At 35.9% G+C, this 22,419-nt stretch overlaps 1 protein-coding gene across 3 annotated transcripts in view; it reads left to right on the top strand.

The window, feature by feature from the left end:
• PTPRC (protein tyrosine phosphatase receptor type C) overlaps positions 1–6,550 on the top strand; it is a 123,376-nt gene extending 116,826 nt beyond the window's left edge. For all 3 annotated transcript variants that reach the window (XM_012539090.3, XM_012539088.3, XM_012539089.3), the window contains 4 exons: positions 1,074–1,196; positions 1,420–1,595; positions 3,111–3,246; positions 4,974–6,550. In XM_012539090.3, coding sequence (XP_012394544.1) covers positions 1,074–1,196; positions 1,420–1,595; positions 3,111–3,246; positions 4,974–5,249 — 711 coding nt within the window. In that variant the 3' untranslated portion in view covers positions 5,250–6,550. The remainder of the gene's footprint in view (positions 1–1,073; positions 1,197–1,419; positions 1,596–3,110; positions 3,247–4,973) is intronic.
• Positions 6,551–22,419: the final 15,869 nt, after the last annotated feature.

A 22,419-nucleotide genomic window follows, 5' to 3' on the forward strand; every position in this document is an offset into this window, starting at 1 on the left:
TAGAACGATAAAACTCTGGAAAATGTTTCTAAATCCTGTCTTCTTTATATCCATGTAATATTTATTGTCATACAATTCTATAGTTGGAGGTGAACCTGAGATCTAATTTGATCTTCTGCCTAATGTCTGTTACATGTATTTGAGCCTTTCCGAATACCTCAAGTTATCAAAATTTACCTGGCAGTACATCTTAGTTTTAGCACCTAACACATTATCTGACATATGTTAAAGCTTATTTAATAAATATTCTCATAAGTACGCATTATACTATATGCCTTCTTTTGTCTCTCTCTTTTCCGTATGTACCCTTGTACATAGAAAATCGTTTTTTTTTAATCTTTCTGTTTTTTCTTTTTTAAAAAAGAAATCTATGTTCAGATTTTCAATGTGGAATTCTAGCAATCTTTTCCTTCATCTAAATTGGGAAAATCAGGAAATGGAACAGGAGCGTGGGCAGGAATACCTATCATGGTCAGCAACTGTGGGACTGTAGTTGGTGGGAAACCATTTGAGGAAGGAGGAAATACCTTTGTGATCTACCTGTTCTTCAATCTGACCATTTCCTTGGATATTCAATCAACTGATATAGACAAGATAGAGACAAAGCTCCTAGAGGTGTAACCTCCTTCTCCAAGGACCCCTGGAGGAACAGAGAGACTTAAGTTATTTCAGGGGTCATGAACAACATCAGGTCAATCCATCCATTTTGAAAAGGTGATGGTGAGGGCATGGAAGGAAGGGAAAAACAAATCTGAGATCTACACCAGGGACGGCAGAGCCGTTCCTGTGGTGTCCTGGCCACCTCGGCTATCCCTAGGTTCCCTTGATTTGCACAAGGCAACACCATGTATTTGTTGAATGGATGTCCAACATACTTCAAATAGATTTTAGATCTTTATGATTAAGATTCAATTTTAGAGCACAAGTTGTAATTTCAAATTTAATAGAACAGAGGGAAGAAAAGAGAAAGAGGACAGGGATAGAGCAAAGACAGAGAGAGGTACTCTGAGTGCATTTAAAAACAAACAGAACCCTTGGGCAGATGATGTTGAATCATGTTCTTTCTTCTCTAGGAAGCCTGTTCTCAGTACTGGGAGGAAGGAAAGCAAACATATGGAGACATAGAAGTTCATATGAAGGACACCAATAAATCTTCAGCCTATACCATCCGTGCATTTGAACTGAGACATTCCAAGGTATACAAACAATTTCAGGAGTATGTATCTTTGGGGTAATTGATCTGGTTGAAAAACTAATATAAACCATTCTATGAACACAAAGCAACTCTCTCTATAATGTTCTCAGAATAAAAATTTTAAATGATTTAAATGAAAGTAACTGTGAGGAAAACATGACTATCAACTTAACAGATGGGCTGAGCTTCACTCGAGTTTATGTTCCCTTCCCTTCTGGTTTTAGAGGAAAGATCCACGAACCGTGTTCCAGTACCAATTCAATAACTGGAATGGGGAAGAGCTGCCCGTGGAGCCCAAAGACTTAATCTTAATGATTCAGAATCTCAAACAGAAACTTCCCAAGAATTCCACTGAAGGGAATAAGTTTCACAGGAACGTGCCTCTCCTCATTCACTGCAGGTGGGTGGGATTTGATGGGATGTGCTCTAAAAATCAGCATCCTTCTTGACCTCTTGGTTTGCACCTTCTGTTAAATTCTATTTCTCCTAACAGATAAAAATGCATGACTGCAGTGGAAGCCTCTTAGGGAGTGGGGCACTCTCTCCCATGTGCTCCCACAGCATAACTATTATAGAAATACAGCAGAAATAATTATATTTTAGTGCAATGTTGTTAGGCTGTGAACCTGAAATGTCACATGTCCTGAATGAATGGAAGGATGCAAGGACAGACGGATGGATGGATGTTGCATTTTATTTCTGCCTAAGTGCATTGAGCCACGCTATTAGGCGTCAGTAAAATCCAGAAGACTGAATGCTTTGCCTCCAATAAACATATCTTAAGCTATTTATTAAACTGAAATCTCAATGTTTAGCAGCTTCGATTTGAAACCCATCACCTGACTCTCTAAATGGACCCCAAAGGCAAAGATTTTAATAATATCCATAATAATACTTGATTTGATTAACTTCTGTTATGCAGACCCTTACTTTCATCTGTGATAGATATCCACCTTAAATAAGAGATATTGAAAGAAGGGTGTGTGATATAAAATATTTGCATAAAAAATGGTAAAGTAAATTAGAAATGAAAAATAGTAAAGTAAAATGAGAAATGTAAATCTAGCAAAGGGCTTTTAGAATTTTTGAGAACCTTCATTATTATTATTAGAATTGTATATGCTATAATCAGGACCTTAGACAGATATTACTTTTTGGCATTTATTTGAGTTTTCAAAGGTAAAACTTACATGGAAAGAAAAATAAGACGGGAAGTTTAGGCTTTAAAACTGTATGTGTTTCTTAGGGAATGGCTGAATACCTACTATATGTTCCTTGTTATGTACAATAAATAAAGTTCTGCTATTAACATATTCTTTAACTTGAATTTTTATTATAATCTAACATACCTCTCACAGTTTGGTAAGTAATCTGGTTGCCCTCTTTTTAATAGATAACTTCACTAGGTATCATTTTTCTATTGGTGCAGAAGTGTTAACATTTGTAAAAAGCACTGGAGAGGCAGAAGAGAGGAGAAAAAGCATGTGGTTTAGTAATTTACAAAATATCAGGTCCAGTATTTCTGGTTTCATCAGTTTCTAGCCATGACTTTATTTTCCCTAAATCTCAGTATCCTCATCTGTCTGGCGGATATTATGATATTTGTCTTAACAACTTCAGATGTAAATTAAAGTGCATTATAATTGGTAAAGTACTAATAGAAGAAAGTATATTTTTAAAGCTTATGACAAATATTTTTTTAAACTAAATGACTATTATATTCCCAAATTGAAAAAGTTTGCATAAAACATGTACTTAGCAGAAAAGCTTTGCTCTTAAGATATTGGAATAAAATAATTACAGTAAACATGAAGTGGAAGCATGTATTCTTGTCTCTCTCTTTCAATTTTTATTCCAATGTCACTTTCTCCATACAATGTAGAATTTTTTTAAAATCTATTTCTTTCTATTTTAGAGATGGAGCTCAGCAAACAGGAATATTTTGTGCTTTGTTAAATCTCTTGGAAAGTGCAGAAACAGAAGAAGTGATAGATGTTTTTCAAGCAGTAAAATCTCTACGCAAAGCTAGGCCGGGAATGGTTCCCACATTTGTAAGTATACCTCATCATTGCTTTTTTTTTTTTTTTTTTGCTGTACGCGGGCCTCTCACTGTTGTGGCCTCTCCCGTTGTGGAGCACAGGCTCCGGACGCACAGTCTCAGCGGCCATGGCTCACGGGCCCAGCCGCTCCGCGGCATGTGGGATCTTCCCGGACCGGGGCGCGAACCCGTGTCGCCTGCATCGGCAGGCGGACTCTCAACCACTGCGCCACCAGGGAAGCCCTGTCATCATTGCTTTTAACATGTTTTGCATTTTTATTTTGACGATTTCTTCTCTCTCCTTCCCTTCCCTCCCCTCCCCCTATTCTGATCCTCTCCTTTCCATTACTTCTTTTCTATTTACTTTTCTAGTCTTCTCTTTTAAATTCCATTTTACATGATCATTCACATTGAATTATTATTAGTATAAATAAGAGACCTAATTGGAGTTTGCCAACACTTTGTGGTGGTGGTTCTTGAAGAACATGTTTTTAAAAGCTCATGGATTCCCTCAGTTTCCCCACCTTTAATCCTGTATCCATTTGTGTTGCCGTGTAGCAAACCACCCCAAAATTTAGAAACTGAAAAAAAAATAACGTTTATTATAATTCAATAATATGTTTGATCAGCTGAAGATTTCTGCTGATCACATTAGGCTTAGCCAACCTGGACCAGGCTCACGGATATGTGTGCTGTCGCTGATGTGTCCACTGCGACTTGACTTTGTCCAAAAGGACCTTGACTGCCACTAGGCTGGGAGTTGGCTGGCATTTAGCTGTGGCGATAAGGATGAGTGGATCCCCTGTCTCTCCTCATCCAGAAGCCTAGCCTGACACATTCCCATAAAGGCAGCAGGGTTCATAGGGGCAGAGTGAGACCCCTTGGATCCCAGGCTTGGGACTGGAACATGCCTTCCTCTGCATTTTATTATCTGAACAAGTCACAAGGCCAGCTCAGGTGTAGGGCATGGGGTCATAGACCCAACCTTTGTCCAAAGGGCCTGCAAAGTCACCTTGCAAAGAGGTGTGGATACAGAGAGGATAATGAGTGAGCATTGTCATAATCAATCTAAGCTGTGTCCTCTGTAAGTGGTAGTGACCACAGATGATGGTCTGGGAATTAGTAACAAAGTAAACTTAACTACTCACTCAAATATAGGCAGCTTTTACTTATGTATGACCTTGAGCTTACATGTATTGATGTTAAAAGTATATTGAGTGCCTGCTACGTGTTTTGCCATTAAGAGACTCATTGTTTAGTGTGAGGAAAAGGCAGACATTTATTAAACAATGTAGTAAGTGAAATGACAGAGAAATTATTAGAGAATATGAATGAGGGCACTGAATTTAACCCAAGGGCATCAGATTGGCTTCCTGAAGCAGGTGACCCCTGATCTGATGCTAAATGATATGTAGGCATGAACCAAGAGGGTGGCCACCAAAAATGGCTTCCTTTGCAAAAGCTTAGGAATGAGACACCCCACACGGCCTGCAAGGGGGCCGAACACCAGTCTGGTGTGGCTACAAGGCAAATTCTGAAGATTGCCCTGCAGTCAGTCCTTTAGAACTGTAAGGAGGGTGAACCATTTAAAATGTTCTTTTTTATGAAAACACATGAGAATTGTTTTCTGATACCCAGGTCTTCCCCAAGTAAATGATTAAGTCTTGCTAATTTTCATCTGATGTAAAAATAATGACATAAACCTCTTTTATGTAATTCCTTCCTTCTTCCCTTTATTAGGAGCAATATCAATTCCTGTATGACGTCATTGCTAGCATCTACCCTGCCCAGAATGGGCAGGTGAAGAAAAACAACCAACAAGAAGATAAAATTGAATTTGATAATGAAGTGGACAAAGCGAAGCAGGATGCTAACTGTGTGAGTCCACCTGGTGCCCTGGATAAGACTCCTGAAGGAAATAAAGAGGATGAAAGTTCTAAACCCACAAGTGGCCCTGAGGGGCCAGAACATTCTGCCAATGGTCCAGCGAGTCCAGTTTTAACTCAAAGTGCATAGGAAAAGGCAAACATGGGGCAACCCAAAACCTCACATTAAATGTTATTTCTATTTTTCTAGAACTAGAAAGGCAAAATAGATATACAATGGATTAATGAAGGGCATGGACAAATATTTGTGGGAAGTTTCTATTTTACAACTGTAGAAAAATATTTAAGACAGTTTAGTTGAAGCATTTTGTACAGTCTTATACTTATTTTAAATTTTATCCATCATTCAGCAAAAAACAACTTCTTTGTAGTCTGTGTGTGTGTGTGTGTGCGTGTGCGTGTGTGTGAGAGGCAGACAGACAGAAACAAAGAGGCAGAGAAAGAGAAAGAGAGAGAGAGAGGATGATTTCAAGTAAATCTAAATGCTCTTGAGAAACTTTTCTTTTTTGGTTTTTTATTTTTTTTTTAAGAAACAACATTTTATACGGAAAATATTAACTTTGCTCAAAGGTTGTATTTTTTTAAATCATAAATTGTGTGTGAGCTCTGTGTAAGAATAACATGTACATTTCTAGAATGACCTCAAGATGGCCTCCTTGTTCTACTGAAATATATCTTATAATTTACTATGTTACTTCTAGAAATAGACATAAAATAGTAGGTGTGTATAGTTACTATAAGAAAGTTAACTAAATTAACATTTGGAAATCTTATATTCCATATGCTAGCATTTAGTACAATATCTCAAGCTTATTTAATCTAATTTAAAATTTCAGGAAAACCTATCTTGTTATCTTCATATGGTGTTTATGATTTTGCAACATGGATTGTTCTCTGTATAATATGTGAAATTCATTGCTTGATACTTTTGACCCAAAATTATATGTTTGTTACAATTGAACTTAAATAAACATCTTTAAACAAATGCAATCTGCATTCAATCCTTAGGACAAAAATGGAGTCATGCAAATGTAGTTGTTCTAAATATTTACATACAAAGCCTAACATAGCTATTTTTATGGAATAAGACATTGATATGAGATATATAATATTGCATATGAATATTTTTCATGGTAAAATTTGTCCTTGCCTTTCACCGAAGTGCATTTACTTTGAATTTCTCAAATGTTTATACTGCTTTTATCAGGAATTGATAACAACAACAATGAAGTTCAATCATTATCTTTTCTTGTACATAAGTGTTCACATGTTCATATATGAATTATGTAAGCAGATATTGAAATATAGACTTATGCAATTAACATTTGTAGAATAACTCTATAGGTTTTATTTTTAAAAGATATATATTCTAATAATTGCTGGGATCCAGAAAAAATTCAAGAAAAGGTAATAAACAAAACTTTTATTGAATTTGCATCAGTTTATTACATTAGTCACACACTGCCTCTAAGTTGGCTTGGTTCTCTATATCTTCACTCTCCTGATTGAGTTTAAATATCTCAACAATACATCATCAATTGTTTTCCATTCAACTCACATTCGTCTTGTGTTCATCCTTCTAATTCTTATATTATACACACAAAATTAGCAATAAGTCTTTACATTATTATATAGTACCTTGCCATTAACATATTAAAAGAAGTGAATTTTAGAATGAAGCAATAGTTTCTAACTTACATTGTTTACTTATATCTCTTTACTTACTAATGAAAAAAAGGGGGATTAGGAATCATGAGCTACGAGCTCCAGAAAGAAAGAAAACTTGCTTTCATTTCTCTCATTACTCATTCAAACAATGTGCATCAGTTTCTCCAACGGAAACTTGATCAATCGCCATTTACTAGACAATGTAGTTAAAATTTAGAGTTCTCAAATTCAGTAGACTAGCATCATATATGTCTATTTTTTCTGTGAACTGCTTCAAAATGCAAACAGCAAAAGTTCTAAAGTTTAAAAAATTTTTATTTAAATATAATGGATTTACAATGTTGTGTTAGTTTCAGGTGTGTACAGCAAATATATATATATATATATATATATATATATATATATATATATCTTTTTCAGATTCTTTTCCCTTATAGGTTATTACAAGATATTGAGTATAGTTCCCTGTGCTATACAGTAGGTCCTTGTTTATCTATTTTATATAGAGTAGTGTGTATATGTTAATCCCAAACTCCTAATTTATCCCTCTCCCCACCTTTAAAAGTTCTAAATTTTAAATAATCTACAAGTAAAGTTTTTATTTAGAGGTTTCAGCTGCAAATGACATCTTCAAATGTGGATGTTGTGTGTTTTAAATGTTTGTTTGCCACTGGAGTTTATCCTTTTGAGAAGACACAAAATAAATACTTAGATAATAGAGCAATGGTAATTTCTATCAGTTTAACAGGAGCAAGCTAGAAACATTTTCTTCTTCTATACGTGAGAAGTTGTAATAAAGGAAGTGCTGGAGGCCAGTCAGAAGGTCCATTACTCTGTGAGAATATGTATCACTCAGAAGTTGGGGTCCATTGCGTTAGAAAGTGGAATCATATGTCTATGATTTTTATCTTAAAAAATAAAATAATATGTGAATTATAGACCCATGTCTATGACTACAGTTTGCATTCCTAGGGAATCTGTCATGTTATATAAAAAATTCAATTTATAAAGCTTGGCACTGCCATTAGTAATGCCAAGACCTAGTCAGAAAAATTAAGCAAAAAGTTCCAACTTAATAAAGGCTGGTCCATTTTAGGGATAAAGCTTGGATTCCATTATATACTTATTAGACAGAAAGAGACTATGTTATGTTTCTTTTAGAGTTTGTTTATGTTATTTCTGGTACCAGAATTTATTGGGAGTAAAAGATATAAATACTCAGTATTCTCAAAATTCAGCTCCCAAGACATTAATATTTTACATATGACAAATGAATATTTGCAGAAAAAAATATACATTTTAATATCTCTCTGCAATGGTAAAACTGTATGAAGTGATTAGCAAAATGTCTTTGCAATGATAACTTTTAAAATGTAAGCTTTTAGCTTTTACTCAGAACTCTAATACTTATACAGTTATATTTCCATATCTATTTTTGCTCTTTTCCTGCTAAAACACTGAATATGAAGTTTATTAGTTCTTATAACTAACTAGGACTGATCTTAATTTTTAATTTACACTGGAGATTTGTTATAAAATGTTCTCATAGCACTATATTAAGTTTAAGTAAGTGAGTGGTAATTGCCCTGGCTAATTGCAACATGTTTCTTGTTATGAAGACCTTCGAAATGCACAACTTAAAAGAATATCTGTCCAAATGAATAGAAAAGGCTGTGCTTTCGTCCTCTTATACAGATTTTACAGTTGGAAGGATCTGAAGTTTCTTCAAAGAGACAAGTTCAAAATTGGGACTTTTTCATTTCCTATTTCGGGTGAAAAGATTTATTCTGCTAAAGGTCCATTTTCTGTAATCGTTCTTTTGTAAACCTCTTTACATTTCTCTTTACATTTTCTCGGATCAATACTAACCCAATCAAAGGGTATACAACCTGTATCATTTCTTTCTTTTCTTTTTTTTTCTTTAATGAATGTATTTATTTATGTTTGGCTGCCTTGGGTCTTCGTTGTTGCGCGGGGGCTTTCTCTAGTTGCGGCGAGCGGGGGCTACTCTTTGTTGCAGTGCGCGGGCTTCTAACTGCGGTGGCTTCTTTTGTTGTAGTGCACGGGCTCTAGGCATGTGGGCTTCGGGAGTTGTGGCTTGCGGGCTCTAGAGCGCAGGCTCAGTAGTTGTGGCGCACGGGCTTAGTTGCTCCGCGGCATGTGGGATCTTCCTGCACCGGGGCTCAAACCCGTGTCAGCAGATTCTTAACCACTTGAGCCACTAGGGAAGTCCCTGTATCATTTCTTAATAAATAAAAATACTATTACTATAATAACTAACAACTACTGAGGCATAATTCATGCCAGGCATTTTATTTATTTTATCTGCATTTGTTTCTCAAGACAAATTTTGTACTCTTATATCTCTATTTTATAGATGAGGAAGTGATTCTTGGAAAAGTTTGGTGCCTGGCATCTTCCAACACATCTGGTAAGTGACAGATTCAGGATTTGCACCAGCTCTTCCTGGCACCATAGGCTGTGTTTATAACCTTCTGCTCTTCTGCCTTCCTGAGTATCAACTTTGTTCATGTGTTTTGAAAAATTAGTGGAAAAAATAGTCTAAACTTATTTTCTGTCTTTTCTTTATCCCGTGATTAAAAACAAAAACAAAACCACGTGTAATATAGGCTCTCAGCAATGCTGTATGATGTAGTAAGCTTAGCTGAACTCACAACATTGAAGTTATTTTACAAAAATAAACACACTCTTAAACATCCCTGGGGAAGGATTTTTCCCATAATGTATATAAACGAAGATCACCTCATCACCAGAGTGTCAGGAAATAAAACCCAACAATAAATCACAAATGTCATTGTTCCATTGTCTCTCAGTTTGGTAATCAGAACATGTTCTTACTGTTTAGATCACGTTTCAGTATGTTTGTCAGAGCACCCATCTATCAGATTTTGAAACACGTTAACAGGGCACCATAAAATGCAAACCACATTTGTGGAGCGTATGAGTCCTTCTCTCTCTCTAGTGAGTGAGTCCAAGGGAGCTCAGTTCTTCTGATATAGCTGTCCCCAAACTTAGGATGCCAGGGACCTGGAAGTGGACTATCTATGTAAAAGAACACAGGCATTTCTCTCTAGAAAAAGCAGGGCTTTCTTGACTCATATGCACCTTTTTACCTTAGTAAAAGTGGGACCTCTGGGATATTATATTTAATTTTCCAGGAAAGGAGAACTTGTTGGACTCAATGGTAACTCTTAGGTATAACAGGCAAATCCCACCAGTAGTGGCTGATGACCTGTCAAAGAATAAAAATATGCTCTTGAATTTTTATGCATTGTGCAATCTTACCATGGACACTCTGTGAGCTGGGGATGAAAGTTGTCAATATTTGGGATGAAAGATGGGATGGAGTTGAGTTACCCACAGAACTTGTCCACCATTGGTTAACACAGGCTCGATGAAGGGGTTTCCTCAAGATGTTAGATAACTGCACACTGAGAATTTTTCCTGGTAATCCATAATTGAGATTTTTCCTTAGTTCAGACTAAATTATCCCTCATGAATTACATTGCATGACTTTTGTCATATGTTATGTTATAGAATACAAAGGGGAGAATTGAATTATTACATTTATAAGAAATTGACATGTAGTAAATCCCTTTATAAAGGGGTTTCCATTTATATTTAATAATTATTTGCTTTCATTGCATTGACAACTTAACCTAAAGACGGGGATGGAAAACAAAGAATTTGCAGAAGATTTAAAACTAAACGTTTGCATAATTTCATTATAATTAACAGAAATAAAAGCTAAACTTGTTCATTGGCCATCTAGTATCTGCTTTGAGTTACTCTGAATTGACTTGGGGGATAAATCTCCCATCGTTTCTCATACATTGCGGTGGGTCTTCATAGATAATAGCACAGAACAGTTAGCTAGCTATTTAAGGTAACGCTCTGTGGAACATTTTAGCAATGGTTATTTTTACATCATCTTTTAAAAACATGTGTTTTTATCTCCCTTACACTATTCTTTTCCAGCGGACACACTCTGATTAGGTTACAAGTCTTAATAATCCATCAGATCTTTGTCCTAGGACCTAGAATCTTCATCTTGACTTTTCTCCCACACTATCTTGCAATGTCTAATAATCCTAAAGAACTCTGCATCCATCTTGGAGGACACAAGTACACCATAAGGGATCACAGTTAGTTCAACATCCAAGGAGCACTTTTTTCCAATAGCTAGAGTCATGTGAATTGTGAGAGAAAATACATATCAGTGATATAAATGCAGTATACTTTAGTCTGGATTTTTCAGTGTGTGTGCAAGTATGTGGGTTTCCCCTCAGACAGTCTAATGTTTCTCATCTGAGCTCACAGTCAGTTTTACTTTTATAGAATGACTTCTTAAACAAAACAAGTTATTTTTGTAAATAAAACAGGCTTTGGCAGTTTTTGTTTGAAGTCGCATTAAATCGTGGAAGTCAAATTTCTCTTTGACGAGAGTCAGTGGTAAATAAACTCTATTTGTTCTTGCAAGAGGTAGCAAAATATTTATTCACAATTTAAATGCAGGAAGTTAAAAAAAGGCAAAATCAGTCAAATCAATGACAAGTTTAGTCAAATTACTAAAATTCACTGTTTCTCCCTACAGATTTTATAGTATGTTTTAATTCAATGTCCTGAAGTCTTTCAGAGAATATGTGAATTTGAGAAATAAAATCAATCCTACATGTATACAATGTTAAAGGAAGAGATTAATTTTATTTATCATTGCAAGATGATGCACTTTGTAGGCAATTCATTATTTAAAGTAATTCTAAATTTACATATTCACATGTGGAGATTTACATATAAGATATCTTTCTGGGAATATTATCTGAGATTTGTGTTTTATGTAGCAGCTGAAATTATTACAAGTGAAAGACATGCTTTGATATGAATTTTTACAAAAGGAAACAAAAAGAAAAGATAACTGGGTATGGTCTGGAATTTCTGGTTACCCCATGGAGAACTCTAGTCCTCCTTCCTGTCTTGATCCTTTTCTCCTTTTTGTGCACTCACTTCACATACTTGTCAGTAGCATCCCCAGTTCCTGCCACCACCTTGGTCACCAGCCCTCCTGCCCTACTGACAATTAAGCCTGCATTGGTCAGATTTCTCCTATCTCTGTTCCCACTTCCACATCTGTAACTTCTCTGCTTGGAACTAATATTATTTTTAAAAACCTACCACCCACAGCCTAGGAGGGTTCCTTTTTCTCCACATCCTCTCCAGTATTTATTATTTGTAGACTTTGTGATCATGGCTATTCTGACCTGTGTGAGGTGGTATCTCATTGTAGTTCTGATTTGCATTTCTCTAATGATTAGTGATGCAAATTGGTACAGCCACTATGGAGAGCAGTATGGATGTTTCTTAAAAAGTTAAAAATAGAGTTACCATATGATCCTGCAATCTCACTTCTGGGCATGTCCAGAGAAAACCGTAATCCGAAAAGATACATACACCCCAATGTTCATTGCAGCACTATTTACAATAGCCAAGACATGGAAGCAACAACCTAAATGTCCATTGACATAGGAATGGATAAAGAAGATGTGGTACATATATACAATGGAATATTACTCAGCCATAAAAAGAGTGAAATAATGACATTTGCAGTAACATGGATGGATCTAAAGATTATCATACTAAGTGAAGTAAGCCAGACAGAGAAAGACAAATACATATATCACTTAAATGTGGAACCTAAAAAATGATACAAATGAACTTACATACAAAACAGAAATAGACCCATAGACATAGAAAACAAACACGGTTACCAAAGGGGAAAGGGGCAAGGGTGATAAATTAGGAGTTTGGGATTAACATATACACATTAATATATATCAAATAGATAACCAACAAGGACCTACTGTATAGCACATGGAACTATACTCAATATTTTGTAATAACCTATAATGGAAAAGAATCTGAAAAGGAATATATATATATATATATCTCACTGAATCACTTTGCTGTGCACCTGAAACTAACAAAACATTGTAAATCAACTATGCTTCAATTAAAAAAAAAGAAACAAAAACTTACCTATTGGCATCATTAAATATGTGTGATTCCAAACTTGATTCAGGACCACAATATGATGAGTGGATTATTTTCCTTTACCAGCCTCCTTGGTGCTCTTCCCGACTTGGACATCTCCATAGCTGCTACTTCCATCAAATTCCATTGATTCATTTACTAAAAAAAGAAACAAAAATAAAAGCCACTCACCTAAATTTCTTCTTATGCATTTAAAAATATATTTCTATCCTTACCTTACTCATTCTCCTGCTCCTATCCTATCTCAGAAAGAGTTTTTCTACACTTTACCAAGCCAAACTCTTCCTCTGTGGTCTTTTGCTTTTTTACAGTAAGTTTTGTTTTATAAAATGGACACATTCTTATTATATAAAAGCAAGCAATACAGAAAAGCACCAATAAAAATAAACATCACCCCAAATCCAATTGAAAATTGGTCAAAGGAGAATGAGAGTTCACAGAACAAGAACTACGAAAGGCCTAAACACAGGAGATGCACAGCCTCACTCGTATGAGAAAGATGCACATCAAGACAACATTGACATAACTGTTCTTAATGGGAAATACACAGGAGGTCTGGGGACTGAGGACCCTCACGATTTCACCAGCCCTACTGTGGGCAACGTGGCAACATCTACCAAATTTACAGATGCATTTCCATTTCTGCCTAGAAACCCCACATCTCCAGATTTCCTTCCAGAAATAGCTATACAGTTACAAGGTGTCACGTGTACAAATTATTGCATTTTCCTATGAAACTGGAAATTATTAGAAGCAACCCAAGTGTCCATCTATAGGCTTCTGGAATAACCTAAGGTGCTCCCTTTCAATGGAATATTATGTACCTACCTGTTGGGGCTGGTGGGGGAATGGTAACACGGGTAGGATCTTGTATGTCTTAGCATAACTGTTTGAATTTTAAACTGTGAATCTGTTACCTAGTTGAAAAACAGTTAAATTTTTAAAAGTCCCTAAAAGTACTTTCAAAGTGAACATCATATTTTGGTGAATATTATGCTAGCCATTTCTCCATATATATAGAAGTTACCAAGAGAGGGAAGGAGAAAGCGAAGGAGGGAAGGAGGCCAAAATAAATAAGGATTTTCTTTACATTAGAAAAAATGTAGAACAATTTAGAAAAACATAAAGATTTGAAAATACAAATCAAAATATAGATTTTTTATTTTTTAAACAAAGGATTATGTTTAATCCAGTTAAATTTACTGAAAAAATGGAATTTTAATGAGTTGAAAAAATTTTTAACCTATACCTAAATTATCTTTTTTTTTTGCTGTATATATTAATTTAAATGACTTCATGTTAACTTAAGGCAAAGAAGGATCATAAAACCTTCAAAATGTTTTAACACCACTTACTGTTCTTTGTCTTCCTGCTTTTCAAGATAATGAGTTCTCATATCCACACTTCCTTCAACTTTGTCTCTCTCCACCTCTCAGTGTTTTTCCTATTTGTATTGCTAATTTCACAATATCAAGCCTGCAAGAACTGCATTAGACCTGCATCTAAATTGAGTAAGGGTCTAGAGTCCTTTTGAAGGCTTTCCTACTCCTGAATTTCTTACTTTGATTAATCTTTAACTGGCTTGATTTCATTGTCAAGCGGGTCTTATCAGATATTCTTTATGATGTTGTTTCCCTCTGACCTGATCCTTGAGACTGTCCAAAGTTAGCTGTATACTAGAAAGACAGCAAGCAGGAGGCAGAAAATTTAGGAGTCACATTTTTGATCCCAAATAATTTTATAGACTCTGCTTCACTGAATTCTGCCATTGATTGTTGCTGTGGAATGTTGGAGCCAACCGGAACCTATTTTTTCTTTTTAGCATCCAATTGTATTTTCTTCCTGGATGATTTCACGATTCTATCTTGAACTTTGCAATTCAAAAACTCATCCCACCTAATCACGGTGTTAATCTTTCTGTATGAAGTCTTCCTGGGACACAGTGTGTACCGTTTTCTTTTTTTTTTTTAATTAAGAAATAAGTGTCATATAGCAATATGCTAGTCTCAGGTGTACAATATAATCTTTTTTCTTGTGATGAGAACTTTTAAGTTCTACTCTCTAAGCAACTTTCAAATACAATATAGTATTGTTAATTATAGTCACCATGCTGTACATTACATCCCAGGACTTATTTGCCTTATAGCTGGAAGTTTGTGCTTTTTGATCCCCTTCACCCACTTCACCCTTCTCACCCTCAACCACCTCTAGAAACTACCAATCTGTTCTCTGTGTCTATGACTTAGGGTTTTGTTTTGTGTTGTTGTTGCTTGTTTGTTTCAGATTCCACATATGAGATCATATGGTATTTATCTTTCTCCATTTGGCTTATTTCACTTAGCATAATATCCTATAGAACAATCCATGTTGTCACAGTGGCAGAATTCCTTTTTTATGGCTGAATAATATCCCCTTGTATCCATATACCACATTTTCTTTATCCATTCATCCACTGGAGGACACTTAGGTTGTTTCCATATCTTGGCTGTTGTAATTAATGCTGCAATAAACATGGGGGTGCATATATCTTTTTGAGTTAGTTTTCATTTCCTTTGTATAAATATCTAGAAGTGGAATTACTAGGTCATATTTTAGCTCTATTTTTAATTTTATGAGGAACCTGTATACTGTTTCCCATAGTGGCTACACCAGTTTGCTTTACTACCAGCAATGCATGAGGGTTCCCTCTTCTTCACATCCTCGCCAACAGTCAGTATTTCTGGGGTTTTTTTGATAATAGCCATTATAATAGGTATGAGGTCATATCTCATTGTGGGTTTGATTTGCATTTCCCTGATGGTTAGTGATGTTGAGCATCTCTTCATGTACCTGTCGGCCATCTGTATGTCTTCTTTGGAAAATGTTTATTCAGGTTCTCTGCCCATTCTTCAGTCTGACTGATATTTTGCTATTGAGTTGCATGAGTTTTTTATATATTTTGGATATTACCATCTTATCATATATATGATTTGCAAATATTTTCCCTTTTTAAGTAGGTTGCCTTTTCATTTTGTTGATGGTTTCCTTTGCTGTGCAGAAGCTCTTAGTTTGGTGCAGTCTCGCTTGTTTATTTTTGCTTTTGTTGCCTTTGCTTTTTGTGTCAAATTAAAAAAAAAAAATCATCACTAAGACAGATCAGACATCAAGGAACTTACCCCTGTAGTTTTCTGTTGGAGTCTTACGGTTTCGGGTCTTTTGTTCAAGTTTCTAACCCATTTTGAGTTAATTTTTGTGTATGGCATACAACAGCAGTTTCACTCTTTTGCATGTGGCTGTCCGGTTCTCCCAACACCATTTATTGAAGGGATGGTTCTTTCCCTATTGCATATTCTTTGTTCCTTTGTCATATATTAATTGACCATATATGTGTGGGCTTATTTCTGGGCTGTCTGCACTTTCAACTTTTATATTTAGATTTTACTTTTTCATGATGTTTTTCATTTACTGTGTCTTTGAATTTCTCTTCCATATATTTGGTTTCTTTTAGGGATGCTCGTTCGAACTTCTACATCCATTAGATTCCTTCAGATTCTTAAAGGCATCGCCCTTTTGTTTCCCAGCATTGGCTGTTGCTTCGGAGAAGTCTGATGCCACTTGGTTCCTGATAACCTGGTTTCAGAGGTTTCTTGTTTTCCTTCCTGAGATATTTTAGGATCTATTATTCACAATAAGGTGCCATGATGTGGGCAGGTTTTATTTTGTTTGTTTGCTTTTTAATGTCACTGTTTTAGTCACTTGAGAGGCCCATTCATATGGAAACTAATAGTTTTCTGTCTGGGGACATTTCCCTAAATTATGTCTTTGTTGATTTCCTCCCTTCCTCCTTTTCATTCTCTCTTTAATTCTCAGTTTCTCTCTGTCTCTCTCTTCCCCATCCTCCCTCATCTTATTCTTCTTTGTTTGTGGAGGGCAGGGGGAAGGCAGGGGTGACAATTACCTTCTTTTTGTGTTGAATTTACAAATTCTCTAATTTTCTTTTATTTACTTTGCTATTAAAAAAAATCTCATTGTCTTTTTTTTTTTTTTAGATTAGTTAACAGTTCTTTTTTGTTTGTTTGTTTGTTTTTGCCGTACACGGGCCTCTCACTGCTGTGGCCTCTCCCGTTGTGGAGCACAGGCTCCGGATGCACAGGCTCAGCGGCCATGGCTCACGGGCTCAGCCGCTCTGTGGCACGTGGGATCTTCCCGGACCGGGGCACCAGCCCGTGTCCTCTGTATCGGCAGGCGGACTCTCAACCACTGCGCCACCAGGGAAGCCCAAGTTAACAGTTTTATATCAGTGTTAGTTTCCTGGTTACAATCAATTTACTATATTATACTATGTAAGACGTTAACATTAGGGGAAAGTGAGTGAAAGTTACACGGGGATTCTACTATTTTGCAATCTTTGTATTACTAAAATTATTTTTTAAATAAAAAGTTCAAAAAAACTAGTTCATGCAGTTTTCACTGCGTTGTTCTTTCATAGGTGAGCAATCCAGAGCCCTGCTGAATTGAAGAATTCAGAATAATTTTCTAACACCTAATAGCTAATGTTTAAAATCAGTAGTTTTGTTTTCCTCAGTTGGTGTAATCTAACTCTGGGTTTTTTCCTTGATCATCTGAAAGAAGCAGATCTGTTGTTCATTTGACAAAAGAAACTGCCCTTAGCCCTTATTATTATTATTATTTTTTTAAATCTCATTGTCTTTTTGGTCTCTTCTCTAAGAGTCTTCATTTTCTATCTTACATTGATTATTCCCTCTAAAATATCATTTTATTAACAAGAATTTTATTAATTAATTTATTCTCAGGATCTTCATTTTTAATCACCTCATGTTGATACTTTATGATGGGAAAAGTTATCCGAGCATATTAATTACCATTTTGTCCTATTCCTAATATCGTCTGTTTTTATCTATGTTTCCTTTGCCCAACTCTAGACTTTTGTCCTTTCTTGGTGACCTAATAAGTTCTTTTCACTGATTGGTGAACTTCTATGCCTTTAAGACACATCCTAAATATCACTAAATCTGTAAGTATCTTCTTATTACTTCAGCTAGAGTTTATCACCCCCTCATCTTACTCTCACTGCACAGTTTTTATGTGTCATATCCCATCATAACTTTTATACAAGTGTCTCTTTCAGGAAACCTATCTCCTCGAAAAGAAGAACTGTGTCTGAATCTATTTATGTAACTTTTCTGTAGAAACTTGCAGTAGCGAGAACATTGGAGTGGTCGCTAAGTATTTTAAAGGCTGTCAGTCATCTTTTACTTTTCTTATGTACAGATGTACTTTGTTTTATTGTGCTTTGCTTTATTACACTTTGCAAATACCGCATTGCTTACAAATGGAAAGTTTGTGGCAACACTGGGTTGTCGGATGATAGCATTTTTTATCAATAACGTATTTTTAAATTAAGAAATGTACATGTTTTCAGACATAACGCTGTTGCACCCTTAATAGACTACAGTATAGTGTAAACAAATTTTATATGCACTGGGAAACCAAAAACATGCATGTGACTCCCTTTATTGGCATATTTGCTTTATGGCAGTGGTTTGGAACTGAAGCCACAATATCTCAGAGGTCTGCCTGTATAAATTTATATCAACCTCAAGTAAAATATTGACTTGATGGTGAAATAGATAATCCTCAACTTCATTACCATGTTTTCTCATCCAAGTCACCCATCTCGAAGAACAAAAGTTGTGCTATTCTCCCCCATGGATGATGTCCAGCCACCCCCTCCATGGTGTCCTTTCACCCCTGTGTGTTGCTTTCACCAGGGCTCACCTTGACAGAGCTCATGCCCCAGTGAGCTTGTCTCTTGTATTTCAAGCGCCTGACACATGGTAGTCTCTGGGGACGTTTTAATGCAAGTGTTATTAACTGGAAGGAAGCAAATTTGTGGCGGGGGGGTCTCTGTGGTCTGCCACAAACCGAGGCAGAGAGCAGAGCTAGCTGCTCATGCGGCACTCAGCCTGCAGCCTGGGGAGGCCTTCCCGCCATTGGACAGGAAGGGGAGGGGTCAGTGAGGGGAATTCAGAGACGAACTCGGAGGAAGGACTGCAGGAATCTAAATATACTCAGCATGGCCCTTTCGGGGGCTTCTCGGTTGGACATTGTTGTATTGGAGGGAAACATCCGGTTCTAGGCCCTCTCTCCCTGGTTTTCTTACTTCGCCTAAAATTAATTTCACACTGTACCTACCAAGTTTTAAGATAAGAGATGGGGATTCCTTTGAAACAGCTAATGAAAAAAATGCCCCAGAAGTCATAACTGGAGGTTTTTGGATTTTTTTTTTCCATCAGACATGTGCAAAAATAAACATGTGATTAACTTTCACTTTCACTGGGGTGCATGTTTAGCAATTCCACTTTAACAAAACTGCTATTATCCTTGCAGTGCAATATATAGTACAGATAATGCAATGTGTCATACATTTTACAGGGTCTCGGTGAAGTGATTTTACTACTGAGTAGGCATTTAAAACATTGGTGAATTTTTTTCATGAGAATCTGCATTTTTAATAACTGAAGCATTTATACACATGAATGTGTATAAATTATACAGATGCAAATAACCTCCCAAATAACTAAGTTTTACCAATGGAAAGTATATATTTTTTGTAGCATTAAACAAGCTTTTACATTTTTTTTCCATTGTGTGTAGCTCTTCATCACTGGGCCTATTACAGAGAGCTAAGTGAATATTCCATTCCAGTTTCAGTAAAATAGTCATATTTCAATTATCAAAATAGTCTATTTCAATAGTAATTCTTAACAGATCACTGACTCAAAAAGTAATACTAATTCATTAATTTAGAAATAAAAGTGGTATTTAATCCTTTAAAAATCATACCATCATTAAAGAAAATGTAAAGATCACCAAAGACATACGGCTATGGGTTCATAATAAATGGAATATGGAAATTCTTTGCTTTGTTTATATATTCTCTTGATAAAAACTTTCTTCAAAAACTATAAAAAAAATCTTAATGAAGATTTAAAATTCTTAGACTTAAACAGTTCTGACCCCAATAACTTATAATCTAAAGTCTCAGAGGAAATAAGTCCCTAAATGCTCCCTGGAAAATAAATCTTCTTTAAGCTGGTAGCCCAATCTGTATCTCAGTCAAATCAGCCCTTCTAGCCCTTGCTTTATGAGAACTAGAAAATGTTTTGATAATGCTTATTTAAAATAGATAACCAACAAGGGAATTCTGCTCAATACTCTGTAACAACCTAACTGGGAAACAGTTTGAAAAACAAGAGATACATGAATATGTATAACTGAATCACTTTGCTGTACACCTGAAACTAACACAACATTGTTAACTATGCTCCAATATAAAATGAAAATCAAAAAAAAATCAATATACAAAATTTTGCCAGATCAACATGTAAAAATAAAGACATCATGTAACGTGCCAAAAAAAAAAAACAACAACTTATAAACATATACAATATAAATGAATTCAGTGGGCTTTCTGTGCTAGGGTGAGAAAACCAGGCCAATAAGTTATACAATTACTTTATACTTTTTTTAATCGCTCTAAGAGGAATGTTTATTTATTAGTGAAACAAAATATCAATATTCAGTGTTTAAATTTGGACTTCCTAAGACATTCTCTCTATTAAAAAATTCATTAACTTATTTTTAAACTGCAAATTCTTATTTTTTTGATGAAGACCAAATTATTAACTTTAAAATTATTTTTTAAAATTAATTCTATGGAAATAACTCTCTGAGTAAAAGGAAAAAGAAAAAAGTCTGTGAAGAATCCATTTTCAATTCAGGACACTTTTTCATCCAAAATGTATATTCCCTTTCAGAATGAGTGCTGAATAAAAACAAATTTGAGAAATTGTATGTTTTATTTTACTGATGCAGACTCATATTTTATTATTAGGTAATGCCAAACAGTAAATTTCATGGGAATGATTTGTATTTTCTCTGGGATAATTCTTGTCACACTGAAGTGTTTTTACATGGATGTACTTGAATTATTTTCCTCATCTCATCTTACACCATAGAATGACCACCAGGTTGTGCTAAAACCTTTGCAATGGTTTATTCTGCTCGAGGCTGGGGTGGAGAGGGGTGGATGGCTTCTAAATGCTAAAATTTATATGCCTGTTATGTCAGTAAACTCGATGGTGCATTCAGACACGCCTGCTTTACAGGTTTCTGTGTGTGCTGATACCTTACATCATTGAGTTCACCCACATTTACTTAAGAATGGCACTACTAGGTAAATCAATCATATTCTTTCTGTGGAGAATGATTTTTTTTCTAGACTGTCTTCCATACAATCTCCCCAAAGTGGTCCAGCCTGACATCTCCACTCACCCATTACAGAAATCCCCTCCTATCTCACTGCTCTGACAGCAGGAACCCCTGGGAATGGAGTTCTCTTTGGGGGTCAGAGCTTCCAGTGGTAGATCCCAAGCCTTTAATCTTTACAAGAATATCCTTTCATCTATCCCACATTAACACCAGCTCCTTCTAGGCAAAAAGCAGAAAAGGAGCTCCAGGTTGGTCATATTTTTCTTTGCCCCAAATTAGAACAGTGTTGCAAAAGGCTTAGCATCTCACAGATACAGAAACATGTGCACGGAAGCCCTTCTGTGCAATGCATTTTGGCTACTTGGAAGACTCAGTCAAGGGTCTTTTCTGCCTACTTTGGCTATGACTTTGTTAGACCTTTATCAGGTGGTAGGTTAAGTTCATGTAAGTTAGGTACTTCAACTTGAACATCCTCTTTGGACACCTTTTGAAACAAAAGAATTTGTCATTGAGGAGAACAAAATAACATGGTAAACGAGCAACATGTCCAATAAAGATAATTTAGAAAGTATAGTTTTTAGAAAATACGTATGCATAAATCTGTGTGTGTTTTAATCCTAAAAAATTTGAAACTGTATGGTAGCTCTTAGTAACACTATTTCTTTCCCAGGAATTGTTTCTGTCTCCATGCTAGCTAGTTGTGGTCTTGATTTTGTACATTCCTTCCCTTGGGCCCAAGCTTATCTCCGCTGGGCTGATCATCTTAGGAGGTTATGCCTCTAAAAATGCTCAAGAGCTGGAGTTTGCAAACTCTAATACCTTCAGAGGTCAGGAAAATAACAAGAAGGAATGAAAACGGTTGATAAAATATTAAGGGTGGCAGTTTCAAAAACATGGAAAATGCATACCCCTAAAAGCACTCAAATTTAATTATTTTTAAAACATGGCTCTGGCCTGAGAAAACACCCCAGCAGCCTGAGCTTTACACCATCTCTGTGCTACGGTTACCGGTCCTGCTTCTGTCCCAGGAAACTGTTGCTGCTGGTCTGCTGGGTTGCTCTTTGCTTCATCTGCCTCTGTTTCTTTACATTTATACACTGTAACTTCCACCACTGAATAGGATGAGGGGGAGGGGGAGGGGGAGGGGGAGAGGAAGGTCTTTGTACTCTACTCAGGGGAGAGGAAGGTCTTTGTACTACTCAGGGAAACAATGACTTCTTTCCCTCTGTTATACTTTTCACTTGAAACATCACTTTACTCTGTGCTGGTCTCAGTCTCTATACAGTAGT

This window comes from Orcinus orca, chromosome 1 (assembly GCF_937001465.1).
Source record: "Orcinus orca chromosome 1, mOrcOrc1.1, whole genome shotgun sequence".
Lineage (NCBI taxonomy): Eukaryota > Metazoa > Chordata > Mammalia > Artiodactyla > Delphinidae > Orcinus > Orcinus orca.